The following is a 27631-nucleotide window of genomic DNA, read 5'->3' as shown; positions in this document are numbered from 1 at the left end:
CTGAGACACTGGGACAGTCACATGCGGCCCACCCTAACCCTCAAAAAACAGGTAGCCATGACCGTCTGGAAGCTGGCCACCCTGGACAGCTACCAGTGAGTGGAGTACCAGTTCGAGGTTGTCAAGGCCACTGTCGGGGCTGTCACCATGGAGGTAAGGCATACTTGAGGCATGCGCCTGCCACGGGGCAGCAGGAGAGGACCCTGGGCAAGGGAGACCATTGGCAGCTGTGGGCCAGGGGAGGGGCCCGGGGAACAGGTCTGGGGGAGAGAACCTTGGGAGGGGTCCAGGCACACCCTGTCACACCCTCACAAGAGTGCATGACCTCCCTCCCATGCAGGTCATGCATGGCGTCAACTCCATGCTGCTGCGCAGGGTGATCTGTGCGAGGGATGTGGATGCAGCAGTCACGGGATTTGCAGCACTCTACTTCCCAAATTGCTTTGGTGCCATGGATGGGATGCACATCCCCATTGGTGTTCCAGAACACAGCAGTGGCACCTACATAATTCAGAAGCGCTATCACTCAGTGGTGTTCCAGGCGCTGGTGGACCCCAGGGGATGCTTCTGGGACATTTATGTGGGCTGGGTGGCCAGACACGTGATGCCTGGGTGTTCCAGAGTTCTGGCCTCTGCTACCAGATGGAGGCTGGGACATATCCCCCACCACTGAAGCACCAGGTTGAAGACGTCACCATGCCCTTGTGCATGGTGGTGAATGCCCCCTACCCCTTGCAGGCCTGGTTATACGGCCCTATATGGGCCACCTTGACTCCACCCAGGAGCTGTTCAACAGACACCTGAACCAGGCCCACCATGTGGTGGAGTGGGCCTTCAGGTGCCTTAAGGGCCGGTGATGGTGCTTCCTTGCTCAGCTTGAGGTCAGTTTCCTGAATGTCCTGCAGGAAGTGGGCACCTGCTGTGTCCTCCACGATGTTGTGGAGGGAAAGGGTGATGCATTCCCCCCATGGTGACTGGCTGAGTCTGGCCCTGGCTTCAAATAGTTAGTCCCTGCCCCAAGCCATGAGGGCTAACTAGGCCCACCAGGATGGGATCTGCATTTGGGAGGCCGTCACACACGGGCCACAGTGACCCCCACCCACAGGACCCCTTGCAGCCCCTCTCCACACATACACCCCTCACCGTCCACCAACCGCACCCACCCATCCACCGACCCACATCGACCCTCCACCACCCACACAACAAGAGCGCAGGACACAGGGCTGGTGTGAAAATAAAACTTTAGCTTTCACTATCAACTTTGTGTGGTCTAATAATATCACAACAAAACTAGCTACAGCAGGGAGCCAGGGGCAAACGATGTACTGTGGGGTGGCTGGGCAAGGGGGAGGTGGTGCAGCTGAGGTGGAGGAAGGGGAGACTTCAATATGGAAGGGGAAGGGGGGCACTACTCTAGGGTGCGGGTAGATGGCCACGAGCCTCATCAGCCCCAGGGTCCCCTCCCACACCTGGTCTAGGATCCCTGGTGAGACTGGGAAGGGGCGGGGCGCATGGAGAGGTAAGGCCATGGGGGGCAGGCTTGGCAGGAAGGGCAGGCAAGTAGAGCAGGTGGGTCAGGAGCCCTGAGTGCTCCCACAGGACCCCAGTCATCCCCCACAGGTGGCTTATCAGGTCATCCCATGAAGCTCTTTGCCATATATGGTGTGCCTCATCCATACGGAAGCACCACTCCATCAGCTCTGTTGTCATTGTCCTCACTAGCCTGTCATTGTGCCCTCCTGCTCTGGGCTCCTTGTGGTGCAGTTGGGGGTGGTGAGTGGTCCCTCTTTTCTGCTGGAATGTCTGGGACCATGGGTGGGTTGGGGCTCTCCCAGCCCTCCTGCAGCGTGGCTGCAGGGATGGAGAGAAAGACATGACCAGTCCCATGTTATGGTATGAGGGCCATGCCCCCCGCATGGGCAACGGCCCCTGTCCAGCAGCAGGCAGCCATGGGATATCACACGTGCCGCAGGGGTCCCCACCATGTGGGGCAGTCCCCAGTGGTGGCCCATCGCTGTCAGCCCTCATCGCTGCACATGCAGCTCGCAGAGCTGCCAGAAGAGTGTGTGCTGGGTGTCACTGGTGGATGTTGTGTTGTGCTGGGAGCCACGGACATCTGTGCTGTGTCTGGTGCAAGTCTGCTAGGCCTGTGGGTGGCCCACTGGTGGCTGTGATGCACCTGTCCCATGGGCGGGGGTGCTGGGGTGCGTTCCCTGCTGGGTAATTGCCAGAAGGTCCTTAACCACAGTCCAGTGATGCCCAGCTGCCCATCACCCAACTCAACGGCTGGGATGAGAGCTCAATCACCAGGTCCCCTTCGTCACTCGAGACCTCAATGGTGGCCTCTCGCTCCAGGCATGTGGGGTGTTCTGTGGATCTGGGATCCTGCTCGTCCCTGAGGTGCAGCCTATCTGCCGCTGTGTCCAGGATGAAGCGTGGAGGGGGAGCTGTCTCTGGGCCCCAAGAGGAGTGAAGCTCCCTGTATTAGAGTCAGGTGTATCCCTGCTGCAGCTCCTTCACCTTGGTCTGTGGTATGGGCAGGGTGACTTTTGGCCAGCTGGGCAAATGCAGCTGCATTCTGCCGCTTCACCCCCATTTTTTTAGGACCTTCTCTTCTTTCCAGAGCCTGAGCAGGTCTCTGAGCTCAGGCTCAGTCCACGAGGACACCCTATTTTGTGGGGGATGGCCAGGGTCCTGCGAGCCCTGTTAGGCCTCTAAGCAGGGGCCCTGATACTCCTCAGGTAGCTGGCTGCTGGCCATAAGTAAATGTTGCTTCTCTGTGGCTGCACTGAGGGCGTGCTGCAGGAGCTCTTGTGTTTGCTTTTCTTAGCATGTTCTCAGCTTCCTGCCACAGGGTTTCTGGGTCTGTGTGGCTTTAAATGTATTTTTATGGGCCGAAGTCTGTCTTGGCCAGTTATTTTTATGTGCTTATTAGTAAGGTTTCTGAGTGACACAATGACTGCTAACAACTGATGAACAGTTTGATGTATATGACAGACCAGTCCGGCGTGTCTTGGGAATGACAAATAGTGAACCATCGGCCTCTCTCTAGTGCCATTAATCGATCATCTCAGTCCATTTTATGAGAGGCTTTTACAAGAGGTTCACATCACAAAATCCAGCGACGCTGAAAGCCACCATGATCCCCAGGCAAGGTGGGAGGAGGACCCAGCTCAGTGCATTGGAATGGGTGAGACCAAGAGCGGAAGGGGCGGGGCCTGTGGCAGCCAGCCCTTAGCACCACGCAGACTACTGCGCTCTCCCTGCCCCTCAGAGCCGTGCATAACAATAGAGTAGCACTGCTGCTGAAGTTCAAAGAGGCCTGGAGCCCCAGCCACTGCTGCTGCTTGAATGTCTGGGCACCTGTGCAACTTCACCCTTTGCTTCCCCTGTCACTGGGCCTGCAAAAAACACTACCCAGTTGCTACAGATTGGTAACCTCTTTGTTCATCTGAGCAAAGGAACAATTTGAGGATGGACCCTACAGGAAGAAACAGAGGCAAGTATTCTGAAGGGTAGTGAATTTAATGAGAAATATGGAGCATTTTTAATTCTCCATCATTACATTTTTCCAGTGGCTGCATTATCACAGGAACATTGATCATTCCCTGTACGGTTTGAGTAAGTGCTTAACACGATCCTGGTGCACAAAATAGGCAGAACTGGTCCACAGCTTGTGTGAGGACCAAACTGGAAAAACTGAACACTTCATATACTGTTGTATGAAAGGTAATATTAAAAATACTGGTCTTTGTTCCTGAGATTGTCAAAAGCTTTGGGCAAACCTAACGGTGACTATCTATCACACAGCCCTTGGGAATCATCTCTTGAGAAGGAACTTGCTCGAGTGTTTTGACATTTGTCCAACAATCCCATTAAAAATAGCTGTTTTTTTTTAAAGTTCCTTTTTTGACATAACAAGATCAGCCTGCTTTTTGTCTGTTTCTGAGAACCTGTATAATTTTCACATGCTATTCCTGATTTAACCAATTTATCTTATTAAATTACTGTGCTTTTTCAAGTTGGTTGTAGAGACAGAAGATAATTGAGAGTTTCAACTCAAAGATTAAGAGAGAAATATTATTAGCTGATATTCTTTTTTCTTCTTTGTTTTTCCTGCATGATTTAACCTAAACAAAATCTTTAAAACATTATTACAAAAATTAATCAGTTGTAATGCTTGTCTCTTTTTTTTATGAATTAGACAAGCTTTTTACCTAGTAATACTTTATTACAGACACTTTCAGATAGCTTGGAGTAATTTAGTCTTTATTGCAAGTCACATCTTGCTTTCTTTTGTGCTGCATCTAACTGTGCCTGACTAGAATATGTCAGACACTGAGCAGAATTGAACTGAGCTTATTTCTCTTAGGACCCCAGGGGTTCATATTGAATACACTGCTAAAGGAAACAGAAATACTAGCCCTTAATCTGCCTAGGGAGGCAGAAAAATGTGTGCAGAAAAAAAAATAGCTTTTTTCTTAACTAGCACTTTAAAAAGGAAGTATGTACTCACACTTCTTAAACATTTAATAGACAATTTCAGCTTTTATTGCTTAACCATTTTGATATGACCACAGAAAGAGAGCCAAAATATTATATCATTTGGTATCATTTTTACTTGGTATTCAAATATATGGTTCGCAAAACTTGAATACATGTTCTCTTTATTTGCTAAATAGTTAGGACTGGTGTGTGACATAAATTGTTTTCAAAGTTTGTATGGGGACATAGCCTTAAAGCAGTTCAATGGCTACACTGTACAGTCGAGAAAAAAGTGGTGGAGACAAGCTAATACTTTGTAATCTGACTACAGGTATTAAGAAAGTCTGTGGTCACACTACCCCTCCCTTTCGGAAGGGGCATGTTAATGGGGGAGTTCAGAAGATGCTAATGAAGCACTAATATGAATATGCAGCTCCTCGTTAGCATAATGGCAGCCATGCGTGATTAAAAATTGCCGCTTTTGTAACACCTGCCCCCCATGTAGGCTGAGACCTTTTTAAAGGACTCCCTGACTTTGAAAGCCCCTTCTTCTTACTTGGTTTTAGGAAGAAGGGCCTTTCGAAGTCAGGGGGTCCTTATGAAAGGCTTCTGTCTGCACGGGCGACAAGCCTTCCGAAAGCAGCACTTTTGAATCGTGTGTCTGCCATTAAGCTAATGAGGGGCTGCATATTCATGTCAGCACCTCATTAGCATTTTCTGAACTCGCTCATTAACATGCCCCTTCCAAAAGGGAAGGGGTAGTGTGGCCACAGCCAAGCAGATGTGTCTTCCCTGCTTCTTGTTGAAAGAAATCCGTAGGGGCATGTGCAGGTACACTGAGTCTTACTCTGCGTTATATGTTGCCATAACACAGCTGAGAAGTCTGTCTGCATCTATGAAGTTCCTTTAGCCTTAGTAAAGCTATACGGATATAGTTGAGTCGATTTGGTGACTATTCTGAAAAAAATAAAAAAAAATATAGGTCTGATTTTTTTCCAACAAGTCAACAAATGCTTAAAAAAAAGTTTGGGTTGAAATAAACATTTAGAGCTTCATCTACACTAGAAGCGTCTGTCTACAGAAGTTACTGTCAGAAGAGATGTTCTGACAAAACTCCTGTCGGAAGATCACATCTACACATAAAAGTGGATCGATGTTTTGATCTGCCCTGTTGACAAAATGCATTTTGTGTGTAGACGCTGTGAGTTTTTTCTACAGAACTCTCTAGTGTAGACGTAGCCTTAGATTTTGACTATTTTGAAATGTTTTAGAATATATTTAGAGCTGAAGGAAACTTTAAAAGACACAAAATTATTTTGAACTGAAAAATTGAAAGAATTTGTTCTGAAAATGTAAAAAAAGAAACTTTTTCTAAAGTAGTCATAGAATCATAGAATCATAGAACACTAGGACCGGAAAGGGCCTCGAGAGGCCATCGAGTCCAGTCCCCTGCCCCGACGGCAGGACCGACCACTATCTACACCATCCCTGATAGACATCTATCTAATCTGTTCTTAAATATCTCCAGCGAGGGAGATTCCACAACCTCCCTTGGCAACTTATTCCAGTACTTGACCACCCTGACAGTTAGGAACTTTTTCCTAATGTCCAACCTAAACTTCCCTTGCTGCAGCTTAAGTCCATTGCCTCTTGTTCTCTCCTCAGAGGCCAAGAAGAACAAGTTTTCTCCCTCCTCCTTATGACACCCTTTAAGAGATCTGAAAACCGCTATCATGTCCCCCCTCAATCTTCTCTTTTCCAAGCTAAACAAGCCCAATTCTTTCAGCCTTTCTTCATAAGTCATGTTCTCCAGACCTTTTATCATTCTAGTTGCTCTTCTCTGGACCTTCTCTAATTTCTCCACATCTTTCTTGAATTGGGGTGCCCAGAACTGGACACAATATTCCAGCTGAGGCCTAACCAGCGCAGAGTAAAGCGGTAGAATGATTTTTCGTGTCTTGTTCACAACACACCTGCTAATGCATCCCAGAATCATGTTTGCTTTTTTTTGCAACAGCATCACACTGTTGACTCATATTTAACTTGTGATCTACTAGAACCCCTAGATCCCTTTCTGCTGTACTCCTTCCTAGACAGTCTTTTCCCATTTTGTATGTGTGAAACAGATTATTCCTTCCTAAGTGCAGCACCTTACATTTATCTTTATTAAACTTCATCCTGTTTACTTCAGACCATTTCTCCAATTTATCTAGATCATTCTGAATTATGACCCTATCCTCCAAGGTAGTTGCAACCCCTCCCAGCTTGGTATCATCTGCAAACTTAATAAGCGTACTTTCTATGCCAATATCCAAATCATTAATGAAGATATTGAACAGAACTGATCCCAAAACAGACCCCTGCGGAACCCCACTTGTTATGCTTTTCCAGCAGGATTGAGCACCATTAACAACTACTCTCTGGGTACCATTAGCCAGCCAGTTATGCACCCACCTTATTGCAGCCCCATTTAAGTTGGACTTGCCTCGTTTGTCGATAAGAATATTATGCGAGACTGTATCAAATGCTTTACTAAAGTCTAGGTATACCACATCCACTGCTTCTCCCTTATCTACGAGTCTCGTTATCGTGTCAAAAAAAGCTATCAGGTTGGTTTGACATGATTTGTTTTTTTACAAAACCATGCTGGCTGTTCCCTATCACTTTACTACCTTCCAAGTGCTTGCAGATGACTTCCTTAACTACCTGCTCCATTACCTTTCCTGGCACAGAAGTTAAGCTGACTGGCCTGTAATTTCCGGGATTGTTCTTGTTCCCCTTTTTGTAGATGGGCACTATATTTGCCCTCTTCCAGTCTTCTGGAATCTCTCCTGTCTCCCATGACTTTCCAAAAATGAGAGCTAACGGCTCAGCTACCTCTTCTATCACCTCCTTGAGGATTCTAGGATGCATTTCATCGGCCCTGGTGACTTGCAGACATCTAATTTTTCCAAGTGGTTTTTAACTTGTTCTTTTTGTATTTCAAAAACTAACTCTACCCCTTTTCCACCAGCATTCACTATGTCAGGCATTCCTTCAGACTTCTCTGTGAAGACCGAAACAAAGAAGTCATTAAGCATCTCTGCCATTTCCAAGTTCCCCGTTACAGTTTCTCCCTCCTCACTGAGCAATGGCCCTACCCTGTCCTTGGTCTTCCTGTTGTTTCTAATATATTTGTAAAAGGCCTTCTTGTTACCCTTTATGCCTGTAGCTAGTTGGAGCTCATTTTGTGCCTTAGCCTTTCTAATTTTACTCCTGCATTCCTGTGTTATTTGCCTATGTTCATTCTTTGTAATTTGTCCTAGTTTCCATTTTTTATAGGATTCCTTTTTTAGTTTGAGATCATGCAGGATCTCCTTGTTAAGCCAAGGTGGTCTTTGCCCATATTTACTATCTTTCCTACATAGGGGAATAGCTTGTTTTTGGGCCCTTAATAATGTCTCTTTGAAAAACTGCCAACTCTCCTCAGTTGTTTTTCCCCTCAGTTTTTCCTCCCATGGGATCTTACCTACCAGCTCTCTGAGTTTACCAAAATCTGCCTTCCTGAAATCCATCATTTTTATTTTGCTGTTTTCCCTCCTACCAGTCCTTAGAATTGTGTATTCTATGATTTCATGTTTTAGTCCTTTTGACTAAAACAATTTGGCAAAATGGACGTGAATTAATTAAATGTTTTGCTGTTGCAGGATCTATGCTTTTTTCACTGAAAAAAGGCTGTGTCTGAAAAATTTTGCTCGTCTCTAATCCTTATGCTCAAAACAAGGACAATGTGATATATAACATTGAGGAAGAGATGGACAGACAGACAGACAGATTTCTCCATCCTCCCCAATTTCCTATATTTATCCAGATGTTTCCTGGTGTTTCTCATTGCTGTCAGTGTACAGCAGTCAACAGTGACATTATGCTTTGCCTCTTCTGTGTTGCTTTGGCAGCATTTTATGTAAAATAGGGTGAAGGATGTAGAAAAAATGATTGTTTGAAGGAAGTAATGTTGAATACATAAACAAGAATCTGAATTTAAGACTTTCAAAGCACTTCAGTTTATTTTGTATGTATTTTGTGCACACTGTATTCCACTACAATAAAACTTATGCAGTAATTGATTCCAGTACTGTATAGAGTGAATCTATAAAACAAGAGTTCTCGAAAATTTTCATAGTATGGGAAACTTCTTAGTAGTGATTTTTTGCCTGGGATGTCTCCTTTCTTATTTCTCATTGTATAACAGCTCTGTGGCAACTAATGATGAGGAGAGTCAATACAATTTTAGCTCTGTACAATTATAAGAACTGTTACTTCAGTACTCTTTCATTTATTCTGTGTGACTTTTTTTTAAAACCACACTTATAATACTTTCATTACCTGCATTATGTGACATTGTGAAAAGAAAATACATATTTTTGGCCAAATCTGAAAATTTCGGATGTGGAAGTCCCACCACGTTGCTGCCATAGTTTGACTTCTTCATGTCTCCGTTCTCCTACTTGAAACGTTGTTGGATTGCATAGCCTGGATGGGGAGAAAAAGAGTCAGGGAAGGATTCACAAAGCACATAACTACCGATTCCTTAAGAGAATCTGAGAGAATTTCTGATTTTTTTTTTTTTGAAGCAAAATGTCAATATTTTTTCAGTCAAAAGCAGTATTTCTTTTTCAGGAGTGGGGCAGGGCAAGGGGGAGGTATGTGTCAAGAAACCATTTATCTACCGATACACAGTTTTGATCAAGACTAGTGGGCACTATACTCTTCATAGACCATTATGGGACTTTGAACCAAGGATCTTCTCATCATACCCCTCTACCAAGTAATGAGGGCAGTAATACTAAGATGTTGCAGTCAGTGCTTGGTGTTCTCTTCAGGTGATCTATTAATGATGGATACATAAGCTGTTGTATAAGTGGGATTGAACAAGCAACTTGTCACCATTTAGTACAAAATAACATTAAATGTGCTGTATAATAGATTTACTCCGTATATATCCTTTCTGAAAGATCTTGAGCCTACAGTGTTTTAAGTGCTTACTTAGAGGAAGCTTTCCGCTTATATTCAACTTCATTGTAAATTGAGACTGTAACTAGTGGGGTCAATTACTTGCATCCCTTAAATCAGTATCAGAGGGATCTCCGTGTTGTCTTTATCTACAACAACAAGAAGTCCTGTGGCACCTCATAGACTAACAGATGTATTGGAGCATAAGCTTTCATGGGCAAAATGGGTCTTTGTCCATGAAAGCTTATGCTCCAATAAATCTGTTAAGTCTACAAGGTGCCACAGGATTTCTCGTTTTTCCTTAAATCAGCGGTTCCCAACCAGGGGTCTGTGGACTCCTGGGGGGCCCACAGGGGTATTTCAGGGGGTCTGTGAAAAAAATAAAAGAGAAATAAAAATGATCATAGAAAATAAGTTTTAAATAAACTGCAAGGTTACAATCAATTATTATTTTGAATTAAATATCTTCCAATAATATTATTAACTACTATCTAAAAATTTATATTGTGGTTTCCTTTTTCATTTAATGAAATGCGCATAGTAGCTAGAATTGGCTTTGGGGGTCTGCAGGTGTTTTGGAGGAGTGACTGGGGGGCCACACTAATAAAAATGTTGGGAACCACTGCCTTAAATTGTTCTATAAGAGACAAAATGGTGAGCCTTCTTTATGTTAGTGACTGTGATGTGTGTCCAGATTCTGTCTGCAAATATTTTGAAAGTGAACATTTTCTCACACTTTATCTCTGTTTGCCCAAAACTCTACAAAGATTTGGAAATCAGGGGCAGTGGATATATGTTGAATAGCTGAGTATTAGAGACATAATTTATAATGTATATAACCCTTAATGCCCATGGGGATTACATCATATCCAAAACTAACAATGAAATGGCAAAACAAAAAAGCAGTCCAGTAGTACTTTAAAGACTAACAAAATAGTTTATTAGGTGATGAGCTTTCGTGGGGCAGACCCACTCCTTCAGATCTGGAAATATTTGAAGATCTGATGATAAGTCAATGTGACTTTTTCCAGACAGTAGGATTAATGAAGGCTCACAGGATACCCAGAAAAGTGACATTACTAAATTGGTGCTAGATGTAATCTTCACTTCTCTTTCATATTGTTCGATGCACAAATTGCTTGCTATGCAATAGGATTTCATAGTTTCACCCCAGGGAATTGCTCATTGGTATATAAAACCATTGTGGTCACATACAAATGTCTCATTTGAATGTAGAACCACCCGAATTCAATTATTCCATAAATATGATTCAGGACTGGACTAGAAGTCCTGTGTTCGCAAATGAACCCTGTGTCCACAAATGGGAATGGTGACTTCCTTCTTTGTTGATGTAGAATGTGGTAGTGGTGCTGTAGGGAGGCAACTTCCCTTTTAGACCTGCTGAGAACCGTCTGTAACTTCCATAATGGCATGGTATTGTATTAACATATATCAGTAGGTGGATTCAAAGTCCCTAGCTATTTGGCTGAAAATCAGAAACAAAACAATGTGTTCTTCTTATCAAGCTGTGGTTAAATATGAAAAAAAGGCCGCAAGTTGTAACTGATCCAGGAGTTTACTTTGTGATTTTGTACTGGCTTCAATGTATCATACTACAGTGTAAATCATGTTTTCTTCATCAAGTGCAATGAAACAGACAAAATATTCTTACTGGTTTATGTTTCATGTAGGTAATATCTGTATAGTGTATCAGTAAACAAGTGTTTATTTTTTCCTTGTGCACTTCACTCGTTTAAACATGTCCTCATATTTGATTTGCTTAAATATGGTTATTAATATTTCAAAGTATTGTCGTAAAAAGTAGTAGTAATGGGCTAATTCATAACATTGTATGATACAGTCAGCATCTTGCAGCATTAGAGCTTCAACAAATGTTAATTAAACAGACAGTTTCATTATCACCAAGTGTGTCTGTACACAGTGGTGAATGAAATATTAGGATGGAAGGAAATTAAAAGTTTTGCTTCTTTCCATTCTCTTCACAAGTCATTTGCTAAAGTACTAAACTAAAACTACTTCCTGTTATGGAAGAATCATGTTATGAAAGGACCTTATGGCATATCAAGCAGTCGGGGCTGTTTAGCTTGTGGGAATACCTATTCCCCTGTACGGGCTAGAGAGCAACTTGTTGTGGCAGCTTCAGCCCTGGGCATTGAGGGGATACTGACCCATCTTTTACCCGGTGACCAGAAGAGACGGAAGACTATTCAAGTCTACGCAGTTGCAGGAAAAATGTTGCAGGACCATGTGGAGCAGCACTCCCACTGAGAAAAGAAGTTAAATACCACATTTCTCATGATCATAGAATCCTAGAACTGGAAGGCATCTCAAGAGGTTATCGAGTTCAATCCCCTACCTTCATGGTAAGATCAAGTGCTATCTGTCATCCCTGTTAGATATTTCTCCAGTGATGGAGATTCTACAGCACCCTAGCTAATTTATTACAGTACTTATTCTTCTTGACAGGTAGGAAAATTTTCTTAATATCCAGTCGAAACCTCCGTTGAGCATCACATCTTTGCTTCTTGTGGAGAGGGCTGGGAAGAAATTACTTCCCTCCTTACCAGACTCACCAAGGGAAAATGAGGATGTTTCCCCATAGTAGGTTGGGAGCTTAGTTGGGGTGAAAGTGAAATGTAGGTTAGGCTATGATGTTCCAGCTTGTAAATGTGGAGTGGAATAAGGTGATCAGATAAAATGGTTTGGTAAAGATTTTCCAGGTGATGTTCTTTAAAGGAACAGAAACAGAGGAGTTTGGGTCTCCTATGAGTGATACAGCAGGATTTCAACCTGCCATTCCTTTGTATGCCTTCCACTTAACCCTCATTTAGTGGTGGGAGGAAGTGGCAAGGTCCCAGCAGTGGGTTGGCTGAGGACCAGGCTGGAGAAAGGGGTAGGGCTGACAGCATATACTGTGTGTGTGTGTGTGTGTGTGTGTGTGTGTATACACACACATATATATATAGGACAGTGGTAGTGATGCTGAGATGTTAAGGGAGATTAGAGAGGCTATCAAAATAAAAAATTCAGTAATAGGGATTTCAATTATCCCCATATTGACTGGATACATGTCACCTCAGGACGGGATTCAGAGATAAAATTTCTTGATGCCTTAAATGATTGCTTCTTGGAGCAGCTGGTACAGGAACCCACAAGGAGAGAGTTAATTCTCAATCTAGTACTGACTGGAACGCAGGATCTGGTCCAAGAAGTAACTATTACAGGACCACTTGGAAATAGTGACCATAATATAATAACATTTAATATTCCTGTGTTGGGAAGAACACCGCAGCAGTCCAACACTCTGGCATTTAATTTCAAAAAGGGGAATTATACAAAAATGAGGAGGTTAGTTAAACAGAAATAAAAAAGTTAGAGTAACTAAAGTAAAATCCCTGCAGGCTGCGTGGAAACTTTTCAAGGACACCATATTAGAGGCCCAACTTAAATGTATACCCAAATTAAAAAACACAGTAAGAGACCTAAAAGAGAGCCACCGTGGCTTAACAACCATGTAAAAGAGGCAGTGAGAGATAAAAAGGCATCCTTTAAAAAGTAGAAGTCAAATCCTAGTGAGGAAAATAGAAAGGAACATAAACACTGCCAAATTAAGTGTAAAAATGTAATAAGAAAAGCCAAAAAAGATTTTGAGGAACAGTTAGCCATAAATTCAAAAAACAATAGTCAAATGTTTTTTAAGTACATTAGAAGCAGGAAGACCGCTAAAAAAGCAGTGGGACCCTGGAAGATAGAGGTATAAAAGGAGCAATCAAGGAAGATGATGCCATTGCAGAGAAACTAAATGATTTCTTTGCTTCAGTCTTCATGGCTGATGATATTACAGAGGTTCCCAAATCTGAGCTATCCTTTGCAGGTGACAAATCTGAGGAACTGTCCCAGATTGAAGTGTTTAGTAGAAAAGGTTTTGGAACTAATTGACAAGCTACATAGTAACAAGTCTCCAGGACCAGATGGCATTCACCCAAGGGTTCTGAAAGAACTCAAATGTGAAATTGCAGAGCTATTAATGGTGCTTTGTAACCTATCCTTTAAATCAGCTTCAGTACCCAATGACTGGAAGACAGCTAATATAACGCCAATATTTAAAAAGGGCTCTAGAGGAGACCATGGCAGTTACAGACTGGTAAGTCTAACGTCAGTACCGGGCAAATTAGTAGAAACAGTAGTAAAGAATAAAATTGTCAGACACCTAGAAGAACATGATTTGTTGGGCAAAAGTCAGCATGGTTTCTGTAGAGGGAAGTCGTGTCTTACTAATCTATTAGAGTTCTTTGAAGGGGTTAACAAACATGCAGACAGGGGGGATCCAGTGGACATAATATACTTAGATTTCCAGAAAGCCTTTGACAAGGTCCCTCACCAAAGGCTCTTATGTAAATTAGGTGGTCATGGGATAGGAGGAAAGATCCTTTAGTTGACTGGAAACTGGTTAAAAGACAGGAAACAAAGGGTTGGAATAAATGTTAAATTTTCACAATGGAGGAGGGTAACTAGTGGTGTTCCCCAAGGGTCAGTCCTGGGACCAATCCTGTTCAACTTGTTCATCAATGATCTAGAGAAAGGGGTAAGCAGTGAGGTGGCAAAGTTTGCAGATGATACCAAGCTGTTCAGGATAGTCAAAACCAAAGTAGATTGTGAGGAACTTCAAAAAGATCTCAGCAAACTGAGTGATTGGGCAGAAAAATGGCAAATGAAATTTAATGTGGGTAAGTGTAAGGTAATGCACATTGGGAAAAATAACCCCAATTACACATACAATGTGTAATTTAGATACAACAGATGAGGAAAGGGATCTTGGAATTATAGTGGATAGTTCTCTGAAAACATTCACACAGTGTGCAGTGGCAGTCAGTAAAGCAAATAGGATGTTAGGAATTATTAAAAAAGGGATAGGAAATAAGACTAAGAATATCAAACTATGGTATGCCCACATCTTGAGTAGTGTGTGCAGATGTGGTCTCCTCACCTGAAAAAAGATATACTGGCGTTAGAAAAAGTTCAGAAAAGGGCAACTAAAATTATTAGGGGTTTGGAGAAGGGGTCCCATATGAGGAGAGGCTAGAGAGACTGGGACTTTTCAGTCTGGAAAAGAGGAGATTGAGGGGCGATATGATAGAGGTATATAAAATCATGAATAGTGTGGAGAAAGTGAATATTGAAAAGTTACTTACTTGTTTCCATAATATAAGAACTAGAGGAAACCAAATGAAATGAATGGGTAGTAGGTTCAAAACTAATAAAAGAAAATTTTTCTTCACACAGCGCACAACCTGTGGAACTCCTTGCCGGAGGAGGCTGTGAAGGCCAGCACTCTAACAGAGTTTAAGATAGAGCTTGATAAATTTTTGGAGGTTAGGTCTATAAATGGCTATTAGCCAAGGGTAAAGTATGGTGCCCCTAGCCTTTAGTCAAAGGCTGGAGACAGATGGCAGGAGACAAATCGCTTGATCATTGTCTTCGGTTCACCTCCTCTGGGGCACCTGGCACTGGCCACTGTCGGCAGACAGGATACTGGGCTGGATGGACCTTTGGTCTGACACAGTATGGCCGTTCTTATATCTTGGGCATATATAAACCGCTGATTCTCATACTGAGGCATACAAGGCACAGGTCTCTCTTTGTTTCTTTTATAGCATAAGCTTTAAAACACTAAAGATGGGTCTACACTGTTAATCAGGGTGATGGGAGATTACTAATGAAGTGCTGCGGTGCATATGCAACATTTCATTAGGCTAATTCTCCACCATGGCAACTTTGAAGGGTCAAACTTCCAAGTATCGGCTTGCCGTGTAGCTGTGGTCACTTCAAAATTTTGGTGAGTAAAGGCACTTGTAAGTAGTGTGGGCACTTCAAAGTGCCTGTGGCTACAGGGCATGCTGGCAATTTGAAATTTCATGCTTCGAAGTTGACACGGGTGAGAAGTAGCTTAATGAAGTGCTCCATATTTACACAGCACTTCAATAGTAGTCTCCCATAACCCTGATTAACATGCCCCCTTTGAAGTTGGGAACAAGTGTAGACAAGCCCTGAGTGATTTAATTATTAACCAGTCTCAATTATTAACCAGTCAGGACACTTTTTTATGGTGTTAAACTATTGTAGTTGAAAAATAATATTTGCTCAGTCATTTTTCTGTGAGAATGATTATATGCATATCAAGAGAGTAAATAAAACAATGAATTCAAATTTCTGTGCCTCTCTTAGTCAATGACGATCACTAATTTGGCTCCTGAATCACTGAGGTCTTTGTATCAATGATGTAAATGTTTATGGAAAAGCCTGCACTATAGAATTTTATCTGTCAGATACATCCAGCCATTTTGAAATGTTGTGCCCTAATTAAACCACACCCATTGTCTTCTGTCCTGCTTCTGGCAAAGCTAGACAAAGATCAATGCACTCGCAATTAGGTTTGATGTCTACTGGTACAAGGAATTTCCTTGTGTGTCTCTGCATGTGATGAGCTGTGGTTTAACAATCCTAGCTCTGGTAGAAAGCCAGCACTAACGAGAAAAGAATTGAATACTGATGGCGGAGTGTGATAAATTAGGAGCTATTTGTACTTGTGCCTCATATTTCCTTTTACGTCTGCAAAAAACCCAACACTGTATGTGTGAAATTCTTCTGAAAATATGCTTTTAAAATGGTGTTTATGTGGGAAAATGAGAAGAATGGTTTCACTGATAATACTTAACTCATAAGCAATTACTGTGTATAAAATTAAAAAAAAACCTTTCCTTTATAAAGTAAGTATCATTATCTTTACTTAAGAGATGGCGACATGAAATGAAATTACTTAAAACTACACATCATTGTGGCTTTAGTAGTAGTCGTAGTAAAAAAAACAACCCAAAGTCTACTTGGCCTAGGAGTTCTGAATGGCTTTACTCCTAATTAGACTTCTTCAGATCAATGTCTCATTTTGATGTTTGAGACTAAATAGTTGTGTCTTTCTTCCTTTTAGAGGCCAGGCCCTGCAATTTTTTTCCTCATATGAGTATTCTGGGTTACTCATATGAGTAAGATGCATTCATGTGAATAAAGGTGTGCATTTTAAAAGAACAATTGATGGAGGAGTACACTGTATTTATATAAGAATAAAATGGCCATATGTAATGTATCATATCAATGGTCCATCTAGCTTGGTACTCTATTGTCTAATAGTGGCCAATGCCAGCTACTCCAGAGGGAATGAGCGGAAGAGATAATCATCAAGTAATCCATCCATATTGCCCATTCCTGGTTTCTGGATAGAGACATTTCAGAACATGTTTTCTGCATCCTTGTCCATCATGGCTAATAGTCATTGGTGGATCTGGTCTCTGTGAACATATCTAATTCTTTTTTTAGCCCTGTTACTGTTTTTGCCTTTACAATATCCCCGGGCAAAGAGATCCACATGGTGACTTACTTTAGTTTATTTTAAACCTGCTGCCTGTTTAATGTCTTTGAGAGACCCCTAGTTCTTGCGTTACAAGGAGTACCTGTATATGCATGTTCTTAAACTGAATTATTATAATTAACAAAGTTAAGCATTAAGGAGTGGAGGTCCACTGATCAGTGGGGCTAGACCAACAGCTGATGATTTTTAGCTCTATTGAATTATTGAATTGAATATCCAGTACATTATCATTTTAGATCAAGGGGTCGGCAAACTTTGGCTTCTAACCTCTCATGATCAGCCATTGGCAGGCTGAGAGATTTTGTTCACCTGGCATGTGAGCAGGCGCAGAGCTGCTCAGCTTCTTTTGTCTCTGGTTCACCATTCCTGGCCAATGGGAGCTGGGGAAAGAGGCATCCAGCATGTTGGCTGGTGTCACTTCCTGTAGCTTCCATTGACGGGGAACAGCAAACCGCAGTTACTCAGAGCTGAGGGGCTCTATGCCAGTGGATGCTGCAGGTAAGCACAATGTCCCAGCCACCAGTGGCTTATCTTGACAGAGCAGAACCAAAGTTTTCCAATCCCTTAAATATAGGGTCACCTTCTGAAAGGTTCGTACAGATTTTTGCTATTTTTACCTCTCCATCGTTGCGTGGGGATCGGGTTATAAATGAACAAGCTAATGAACATAAGTACCCTTGATGATTTTGTTGCCCTTTTCCTACCTTTTCCAACTCAAGTATATCTTTATTGAGATGTGCAGGCACATCTGCACACAGTACTCATGTTGTAGCTGTACCTGGATTTATGTAGAGGCAGTATGACATTTTCTGTCACATTATCTATCCCTCTCTTAATGATTACCCAATATTGTTGTGTTTTTTGATTGCCGCTGCGCATTTAGTGGATGTTATTGAAGAACTATCAACAGTGACTCCAATATATCTTTTTTGAGTTGTAACAGCCTAATTTAGATCCCATCATTTTATATGTATAGTTGGAATCATATATTTCAATGTACATAGTTTGACATTTATCAGCACTGTATTTCTTGTTCCACTTTATTGGCCAGTCAGTTTTGTGAGCGTAGGTTAAGGCTAATATTTCACTTAGGTACTATTTATTTCATGATAGAAAGCTCAAATCTACAAGGCTATTCAATATAAATAGGATTAAAAGTGCAAATGATATTTCTGGGGGCTGGGGGGCGGGTCGACCTCAATCAGCAGTAATGATTGCCTTGTGATTGAGGCTCTGATGCATGCATATTCTTGTAGCACGTGCCTAACTTTAAGCACATATTTAAGCACTTCACTGACTTAGTTATTCAGCATAGCACCCCTGAGATCCTTGAGCAGAATGGTCTGAATAAGTGCAAAATTTTGGCTGACAAACACAGTGTAACGGCAAGTAAAGTCCACATCATGTAATTCTATAGCACTGGTAGAAAGACAATACAAGTGACAGATTTTTCATGGGAAAATTTGCCAATATTTCACCCGCTCAAGAAATCATAGTAAATCAGGATTCAAAATGATACTTCAAGAGTGGCTAATGTTATGCCAGTTCATGGCTCTGTTAGATTTAGAATGTTACAATTTATCTTCCACAGCATTACATTCTGTTTTATGCCGTAACAATTAGATTGTCCTTCTGATGCATAGTCCCAGGGCTTATTTTTACTACTCTGCATGAAGAATGAAATATGTGCAAGCATGTCTTAATAATGCACTTACTCGAAAACCCACTAAAGGTGGTGAGTTATGTCTGCTGCCTGATAGGTTGTTTTGGTGCAGCTATTATCACTTTAAGTGTTTGAATTATTCATATATCTTTAGAAATTTCTCTTATAAGTCTTCTTTTTGCAGACCACCCCCTCCACCGTATCTTATACTCTTCCAGTTATGGATATGCCTTTTGTAAGTTTTCAGGGAAAAAGCGCTAAATAAATGACATGCCTTTATCCTATCTGTTGATTCACAATAACATAGAACTAAGGGGCCTGATCTTGCTGGTTGTGGACAAAATTCAGAATAAATCCTAAAATGTATGTATGCAGGTTTACTTTACCCTGTGCAACTTCACTTTTGCCTGTGCAATCTCTGTATTCATCCTCACTTTTCAATTAATGGAACGATTTCTTTTCTCCCCACAGAATAATGATATCGTCTATTACAATGCAAAAGATGATCAGAATGATGTAAGTAGCATGTTACCTTTTTGTTTTACCTGCATACTCTAGGCTGCTGTAGTCCTCAGAACATTGAAAAGGATATTAAAGATTCTAAGTGTGTTAAGCTGACATTTTCAACTACTTCTGGGGAATATTTTGGATTTTGGGACGTACGTACAAAGTTTGGTAGACTGTTAGGTTGCTTTTCATATTTGTTTGATAGCATTGCATTTTCCCTCATTAGACCTTCTCGGTTGTTAATGAGGGCATGTGCTTAGGGAAAGAACTTCATTGCCTAGGCATAGAAACAAACTATAAAATCTGGATTGTAATAATATAGAATCAAGAACATAACAATTTAAAAAAAATGCTTGAATTGTTTTTTTTTTTTATTTTGCTTCTAGTAATTCTTTCTGAGCGGGAATAAAATCACAGCAGGAAAAGATAATGAAAAAGCCTATTCCAGCAAGGTCCCTAACCCAATTTTGCAGACCAGATTCTGCATTGCTCCCATATAACTAATTTTATTATTGAACCCCATGTAGTCATTTACTGCAATGGAAAGCGAGTGGAAAATGAATGAGAATGGAAGCACAATACTAACACTAGCAATTTGCACCCATTTTGCACATATTTTGCTGGAAGGCTACATTTACACTACCATTCCTCTTTTGAAAGAGGCATGCAAATGAAGGAAATCAGAAATGCAAATGAAGCACAGATTTACGTATCTGCTACCTCATTTGTATATTCTTCTTTCAAAAGAGCTTCTTTAGAAAGAAGAAAAGCAGTGTAGACACAGCTCTTTGTAAAGTAATCTCCATCTTTGAAAGAACCCATCTTCCTTAAAAAAAAAATTAGAAAGAAGGGATCTTTCAAAGATGGGGATTACTTTTGAAAGAGCTGTGTTTGCATTGCTTTTCTTCTTTCAAAAGAAGAACATGCAAATGATATGCCAGATATGTAAATTGGTGTCTCATTTGCATTTCCAGTTTCCTTCATTTGCATGCCTCTTTCGAAAGAGGAATGCTAGTGTAGATGTAGCCGAAATGACTAAAAGGTGCAGAGCAATGGAGAATCTGGCCCAGGAATAGTCAAGTATCTGCCGTTTCCCTCCATGACTTTAAGTAACATCTTGCTGTCTTTTGGGAGGGACATTTTGTTCCCCTTCACTTGAGATAATACAGTTGCTTTTTTATTATAGTTTTAATTTACGAAGGAATGGCAAAGCGAGTGAATTTATTTTAATCAGATGAATTAACATGCTTCATTTGCAGTCTGTAGTCACATAGTGGTAAAAGATTGATGGCATCACTATAGCTTAATGCTATTGCTGTGAGGTAATTAAATGAGAAATATATAGTATGTGTCACACAAAACTATATGAGTTGCTTATGTCAGATATGGGTATCATTTGGGATGCAAGTGCAGACAGTTTGTTCCACAAAGAACCAAAACTCAGAGACAGAAATCTTCAAACCTGGGTGCCTGAAAATAGACTCTATAGTCAAGCACCAAAGTAAAAGTGGTATGAGTTTGAAAGAAGCTGAGTACCCGTCCTGTGGAATACAATGTGATTTTCAGGTGTTGTGCGTTTCTGAAAATAGGTTGATTCTCTTAAAGTGACTAAACACTTTGTCTGCATGTCTAAGTTTAAAGCTCAGCTGTGGCAGCGTTGCTTTAACAGCATTTTAATGCAGCAGTTTGGTCACAGCTCCCAGCACTGTAGGAAAACCTCTGTGAGAGGAGTAGCTAACAGCACTGGCAGCCTGTTTACACAGGTGCTGTACAGAACTGAAAGTTGCTGTTCTTGGAGTGTGTGTTTCCATTCCCTTGTGTGTGAAAGTTACAGCCTAGTGAAGTGGCGGTGTAGAAGAGCCCTTTGTATGCATTTAAGGTTCTGAATGTGGGCACTCAAGTTTGAACAGTTCAGCCATAAAACAGAAGCTGATGCTTTAAGTCTGATAGATAAATATGGCAAGGTTCTTTGGTTTCTCTGTTTTCATAGTAATGTTCAAAATCAGTTTGGCACAGATGCAATGTAAACATCACCCACCACCTTATATCTTGCTCAGTTTGGAAGTCCTGTAGGTTTTCCCCCATTTAGAAAAGAAATTCCCAGAAAAGGCATTTTATTCTGATAGGTCCATTGCTCCTTCCCTCTTGTTTGTGTTGCTTTAGACTCTTTCCCTTTGTAGAGCTCCACAGCCATTGACACCAAAAGAAAATACTAAGAAACATTATTATTGTTGAGTTAATGTCAGTTTTCAGTCAGTGACGGACAATTTGTCAGTATATAAGAAAAAATCTTAACATGACATCAACAATACAGCATATAATTCCAAAAACCAGCACAAATGAAAGTTACCATTATGAACAAAGTTCAATTTCTGAACAAATCCTTGGGATTCAGTCAGATGCTGCCGTATTCCCCAGAGTGATAGCTTTAGTGTTTTTTTGTTTTTTTCCAGTGCAAAAGTCAGTAACGTTTGAGCCTGTTTGCTGTACTTAGTCCTTGTATATTTTGTGTTTTTATTTTTTCATTCATCATCTGTATCCTGAGAGAAACTTGACAAATTGATGAAAGCGAAGAACTGTAGTTTAGACCCAGTGCAATTCTTAGGACCTTAGTTTAGTTTAAGATCAAGTTGCCGAGACTCAGTAGTTAATATAGTTAATTATATAATTGGTTGTAAAGAAAGAAATTAAACAAGACAGCACCAGAGAAGAGGCTATGTGTTTTGCATTGATACTGTTGCAATGTTCTCAGTTGCTTTGTGGATGAATGTAATATAAATACTAGCTAGCTAGGTTAGGCAAGCAAAACAGAGCATCTGATTCTGAATGAGCAGGATATATTTACATAGTCACATATGTTAATAGAGTTTACTGCATTTCCTCCTTTCCTAACAGTTCACATTTCAAAAGATAGCAATGACAGAAGGCATTAGTTCCCCCCCCCCCAAAAAAAACAGAAAATTTCAGGAAACAATTAGACACCAAGAAGCCATTGGATCTGAAAGTCGCTGATTGCTTTGAGAAGCATGTGCTTTGTCTCTGCCAGATCAGTCTTTGTAACGGGACTAATGAGAAACTGCTTGGCTTCCTTTGAAACTCATGCTCTGACTCCGCAAATGCCACTAATGACGTCCCCCATGAGTTCTAGTTAGGCCCTGACAGTTCAGTTCATCTTCACATTTCACTGCCACTGATGCCTGTTCAGTATGTCTAACTGACATGCTGGACACGCTCATCCTGGATAAATTCCTGTAAAGCCTTTCTTCAGCATTCATCAAAAGCGAAGCTTTCATGTTAGCACTAACCTCTATCACCTTTAAAGCAGCCGTGCACTCACTGGTTATAAACAAACAGGAGGAGACTTGTTTATATTAGCATACATGTGAATAGAACACACAGTCAGAAAATATAATACAAAAAAAACCCAATGGTTTTCAGAGTGACTTGATTCTGTGAGCCCAACTTGAGACACCTTAGAAGTGTTTCTGCTGAGCATCCACTCTCTGAATATTGAGCCTCTATAATGAGTTTCAGTTGAACACACATAATCACTACCATTTTTGAAAATCTTGGCCTAAATGTCTATTTTAAATGCAGTAAATTTAGATCCAGAGAGGTATGACCTACTTGAGTGAGAGCAGTTTAGGGATGAAGGATCATATGAGTTGTTAATTCCAGCACTGGATCTGACTGTGTGGCCTTCAGCAAATTTCATAACCACTTTAGCATGGTTTCTGCATCTGTTAAACAGAGAACAACATTTATCTCATGGGGTGCTGTGGATGGATGTCATTTTTTGCAATGCACTTCAAATGTGTCAAAGATATATAAAATTTCTCAATTTTTAAAACTATTTTAAAAGAGCAGATGTTGAACATAAGATTTGACCAGAAATCTTGTTGTCCAGCTACCTAGATGAACTGATTTGCAGTCTTCTTCTGAAGCATCTACAATGAATGACGCTCAGAAACCCTTCTCCAATATATCTCTCTTTGATTTCTAGTTAAATTCTAATACGCAACTGCACTGCGTTGAAGTCCTACTTCAGCTGTCTCCTCTCCAGACCTCTTACTGTAGAATATTATCTAAATACCCACCCATTTGGATGGGGATATTGCAGTGCACCGACTTATCCTTCCATTAATATGGAGTTAAACTTAAGTATAAGACACGTCTGCAGGAGTAAAGGAATGTTCTTCTTTGAGTAGTGTCCCCATAGTGCTCCACTCTGGATGTCAGTGTGTCCTCGTGCCGGTGCTTGGAGATTCTTCTATAGCTATAGTTTCCTGGCTGTCTTTGTGCTAGCTGGTGTGCACATAGCATGGTCCCCTCAGTCCTTTCGCTACCATCCTTGGCTGCAGTTGGAGCTTTGCTCTTTCTGTGAAAGACAAAGGAGAGTTCAGCTAGTTTAAATAAATAGATGGAAATACACATCTCTTACAACTGGAAGGGACCTTGGGCAGGGTGGGTCATCAAGTCCAGTCCCCTGTCTTCTTGGCAGGACCAAGCACCAGCCCTTTTTTAATCTATTTGCCTCAGATCCCTAAATGGCCTCCTCAAGGACTGAGCTCACAGCACTGGGTGTAGGAGGCTAGTGCACAAGCCACTCAGCTATCCCTCAAAGGGGACAGGCCTCTTCTTTATGTGTTTTCTCCCCTTCTTTTGATTCACAAGCTTCTGGTCAAGGTTGGACTGGATCAGGTTTGCCTCATCCTGATAGCTCCGGCGTGGTTGAAACAAACTTGGTATCCTTACCTGTACTGGCTGTCAGTGATGACTGTATCCCTTTCCTCATTGCTGCAACCTTTTCTCTCATGACTTTGGCCTCACCTTTCTCCCTGTTCCATTCAGGCTGCAACTCCATATGTGGCTCCTTCATGGTTCCAGAATGCCAAAATCACATGCTATGAAGGTGTAAAGCAGATTCTTGTTAACAGCAGATGGGAGTCCACCCACAAATCCTATCTCTGCAAGTGGACATGGTTCTGTCAGTGTTTGGGCACTAATCATTGTATGCCTCCTCACACCGCACCCTTTCCTGTCCTCCTGGACTACCTGCTGCGTCTGTGTGTGTCAGTCCTGACTCTCAGTATTGTTCAGATGCATGTTGTGGCATTGCACCAAGCGGAGGATGAGATTTTCTTCCTCACCCATCCCATCACCAAACATTTTCTGATGGGTCTGCAAAATACCTTTCCATCAGTATGCCCTCTGGTCCCTATGTGGGACCTTAATCATATACTCAACTGCCACTTGAACCCACCCTTTGAACCCCTGATGGCATGTTCCCGGCTCCATCTGTTGATGAAGGTCTTGTTTTTAGTCACCATCACATTGGCTAGGAGGGTTGGTGAGCTTGCCGCTCTTATGGCTGAACCTCCTTATATGCTGTTTACCAAGGAAAGAGTCACTCTTTGCCCTAATCCTAAGATTCTGCCTAAGATTTCCTCTCTCTTTCACATCAACGAACCTATCCACTTACCTGTGTTCTTCCCGAAGCCACACTGCGGTGTGGCACACTCTTGACATTTGTCAGGCATTAACCTTTACATCGATTGCACAAAGCCTTGGTGCAGGTCTCCTGGGGTCTTCCTATCCTTTGCAGAGTGATTCAAGGGCCTGCCCATTTCATTTCAATGACCGTCCAACTGGATCTCCACCTGTATTCACATGTGCTGTGCGCTGCACTGAAAAGAGCTTCTGGGTGCTGTCACTGCCTGTTCTACTAGGGCTGTATCTTCCACCACCACATTTCTCAAGACATATAGAACACGGAGACATAGTCTTCCAGTAACGTTTGCACAGCACTATGCTCTTTTATCTTTGAGTGTTTCCTCCATTCAAGTTGGTCAAGGAGTTCTGTCAACTATAATTTTTACTAGGCTCCAAACCCACGTTCAATGTGCGACTATTGTTTTATAGTCACCCAGAGTAGAGCACTCACGGGGACACTACTCAAAGGAGAAGAGGAAATTACTTACCTTGTGCAGTAACAATGGTTCTTCGAGATGTGTGTCCCATGAGTGCTCCACTTCCCTACTTCCTTCCCAGGCTTTGGATCATCCTGCTCTATTTGCTGGGGTCAAGAAGGAATGAAGGGGCCTGTGCTGCATGTGCACCAGATAACATAAGGAGGTGCTACTGCGCATGCATGGCACGTTAAACCACAGCTATGGAAGAATCTCCAAGCATTGGTGCGAGGACACATCGACACCCAGAGTGGAGCACCCATCAGACACACATCTTGAAGAACCATCGTACTGCACAAGGTGAGTAACTTCCTTTATCTGTTAAAAGAAAGGAAAAAAAGCCCACAAAGGATTGATAATGTCTGAAGCTTAGATAAACTTTATCTCAGAGTAAGCAGAAAGGAGTCACAATGAAGAAGTGCATCATTACTAGCCTTTATTAACTAAATTCTTAAATCTATAGCCTGTGTGCCTGCTTGGAGTCTGTTTGAAATGTGCTTACTCTGGTAATTCTTGTGATCTTTAGTTCATTTGACTTGATTAATTCTAGACCTATCTATTCTTGAAGCAAGTGGAAACTTGTTTTCTCATGTCTTCAATTCAAATGACTTACCAACTCCAGTGGAGAATTCTTTTGATCTTGTATAACCAAACTATCTTGAACATTCTGGTTGGCCTGCTCAGACTCTTCAGTTAGTTCGTTGACTGTTGGTTTTCCCAGTGAAATCATTTTGTATTTGTCTCCCTAGATTGTTAATTCAGTAAAATTTTGTTCCACCTAATGTGCTGCAAGATTCAGTGCTGGTACAAATTTTGCATGTTCTTTTCTTCTTTGCTCTCAACTAAACTTTCCTTTATTCTGCAGATACTTATGTTTATGTATCCTGACTTTTCAGTCTGCAATAAATTAGCCTTAATACTCTGTTTTTTCTTATATGTCCTTTTAATCTAATTTCATTCCTGTCTCTACTGTCTATTGCTCCCCAACAACATCACATCTGTGAAAGTTACTGGATTAATATCATTGTACAGTCATAGTCTCAATTTTTCTATCACAGTTCAGATGCCAGCAGTGAAAGCATCCAGGTTGACACTGGTGTGGAGTTGGACAGGGTCCTGTTGCTGGACACATCACACGCCACTAGCATCAGCTTCTAACACCTTCACAAATATGTGTTCTATCAGCTACTGCTTTTGCAGAATTGCAACTATCCCTCTGAGTTTGGACAGTTATCTTTTCTTAGGGGTCTCTGGCCACATTTGTGCCCTAAATCCACTTCTTTTTAATGCTGCATTTAATACGATTGGCCATGACATCTCCCATCTCATCTAGGATTATTTGGTGGAATTACAACTACATTGCTTCTTTTGTTTCACTTCTTCATATTCAAAGTCACAGCAGATAACTGTGACTAAACCAGTAGGTTTCCACTCACTAGAGCATATTCCCTATCTGTCCTGTTTCGCAAGTAATAGTCCATTGCTTTTTTATTTGAAGGTGTAGAGTACAAGTATATGAAAGATACAGTGCTTTTGTGTGACAGCTGAACAGCACTGTTAGTCATTCTTCTTCCACACATTTTAATTACTCTTTCTCTGCTTTTTCCATTTTGTCTCCTTGCTCTTTCCACTCCTTTCTATTTAGTCTCATCTGACTCACTACTCAGTCCTCTCTTCTTGCCTTGTAGTGGCTTTGCTATATTTCCAGCCATCATCTTTTCTTCCCTGATCTTTCACAAATCTAAATTCTTTTTGTATTTGCTCATGTAAACCAATTCCTCTGGTATAAAGAATCTCAAACTTTTATTGTACTGTGACCCCCTTATGACTACAAAAGTTAGTACATAATCCCAGGACTGAAGCCTGAGCCCACCCAAGCCCTGTTGTTCCTGACGTGCATGTATGTGGCAAAGCGAAAGTGTGGGTGGTGGGCGTTGGGCTTTGATCCTGGGTGGTGGGAGCCAGGCTTTGGCTCTGAGTCCCTGCCAGTCTAACACAAGTGTTGGGGGGCAGCCCCATTAAAACAGATTTGTGACTCAGTTTGGAGTTGTGACCCACAGTTTAAGAACCATCACATTATTATGTCCTTAATTACTCCCTTTCCCTGTGTTCACCCTTTGTGTTCTGTTCTTTCTTGCTTTAAAAATAAGTCTCTCCTTCTTTGTGTTGAACTGTAGTAACGAGGACACTTCTCCTACCACACATACAGGGCACAGTTTATGTATCTGTTATGTGTATATGCAGGAGCCTTCTTTGTATTTTAAATAGCTGTACCAGCTTCTGCAGTAATGAAACCTAAAACACTAATTTTAACTTTAAAATTCAGTATTTTCAGGTGTATTGTGTGTGATAGTGCATGGAATTATTTTCTGTGTTTCGTTCTGGAGACGAAACATGCACCAGGTTTACCTGTCAAATTGCCACTATAAACTATAATGCTATAAATTTAGCACTGTGTAAAGGTACTTATTATTTTGTAATTGGAGATTTCTGAAGTAACTATGAAAACTGTAGTGTTGTGTTGGACCATTCCAGAGCTGCCCATTAAAGTCTTCATTATGCACAGACAAC

At 41.5% G+C, this 27631-nt stretch overlaps 1 protein-coding gene across 3 annotated transcripts in view; it reads left to right on the top strand.

The window, feature by feature from the left end:
• CACNA2D1 (calcium voltage-gated channel auxiliary subunit alpha2delta 1) overlaps positions 1–27631 on the top strand; it is a 720757-nt gene that overhangs the window by 358464 nt on the left and 334662 nt on the right. For all 3 annotated transcript variants that reach the window (XM_075017407.1, XM_075017399.1, XM_075017417.1), the window contains exon 5: positions 19056–19100. In XM_075017407.1, the coding sequence (XP_074873508.1) occupies positions 19056–19100 (45 nt within the window). The remainder of the gene's footprint in view (positions 1–19055; positions 19101–27631) is intronic.

The sequence above is a fragment of the Carettochelys insculpta genome, chromosome 1 (genome assembly GCF_033958435.1).
Source record: "Carettochelys insculpta isolate YL-2023 chromosome 1, ASM3395843v1, whole genome shotgun sequence".
NCBI classification, from domain to species: Eukaryota; Metazoa; Chordata; order Testudines; family Carettochelyidae; genus Carettochelys; species Carettochelys insculpta.
This window is presented reverse-complemented; position numbering and strand designations above follow the sequence as displayed.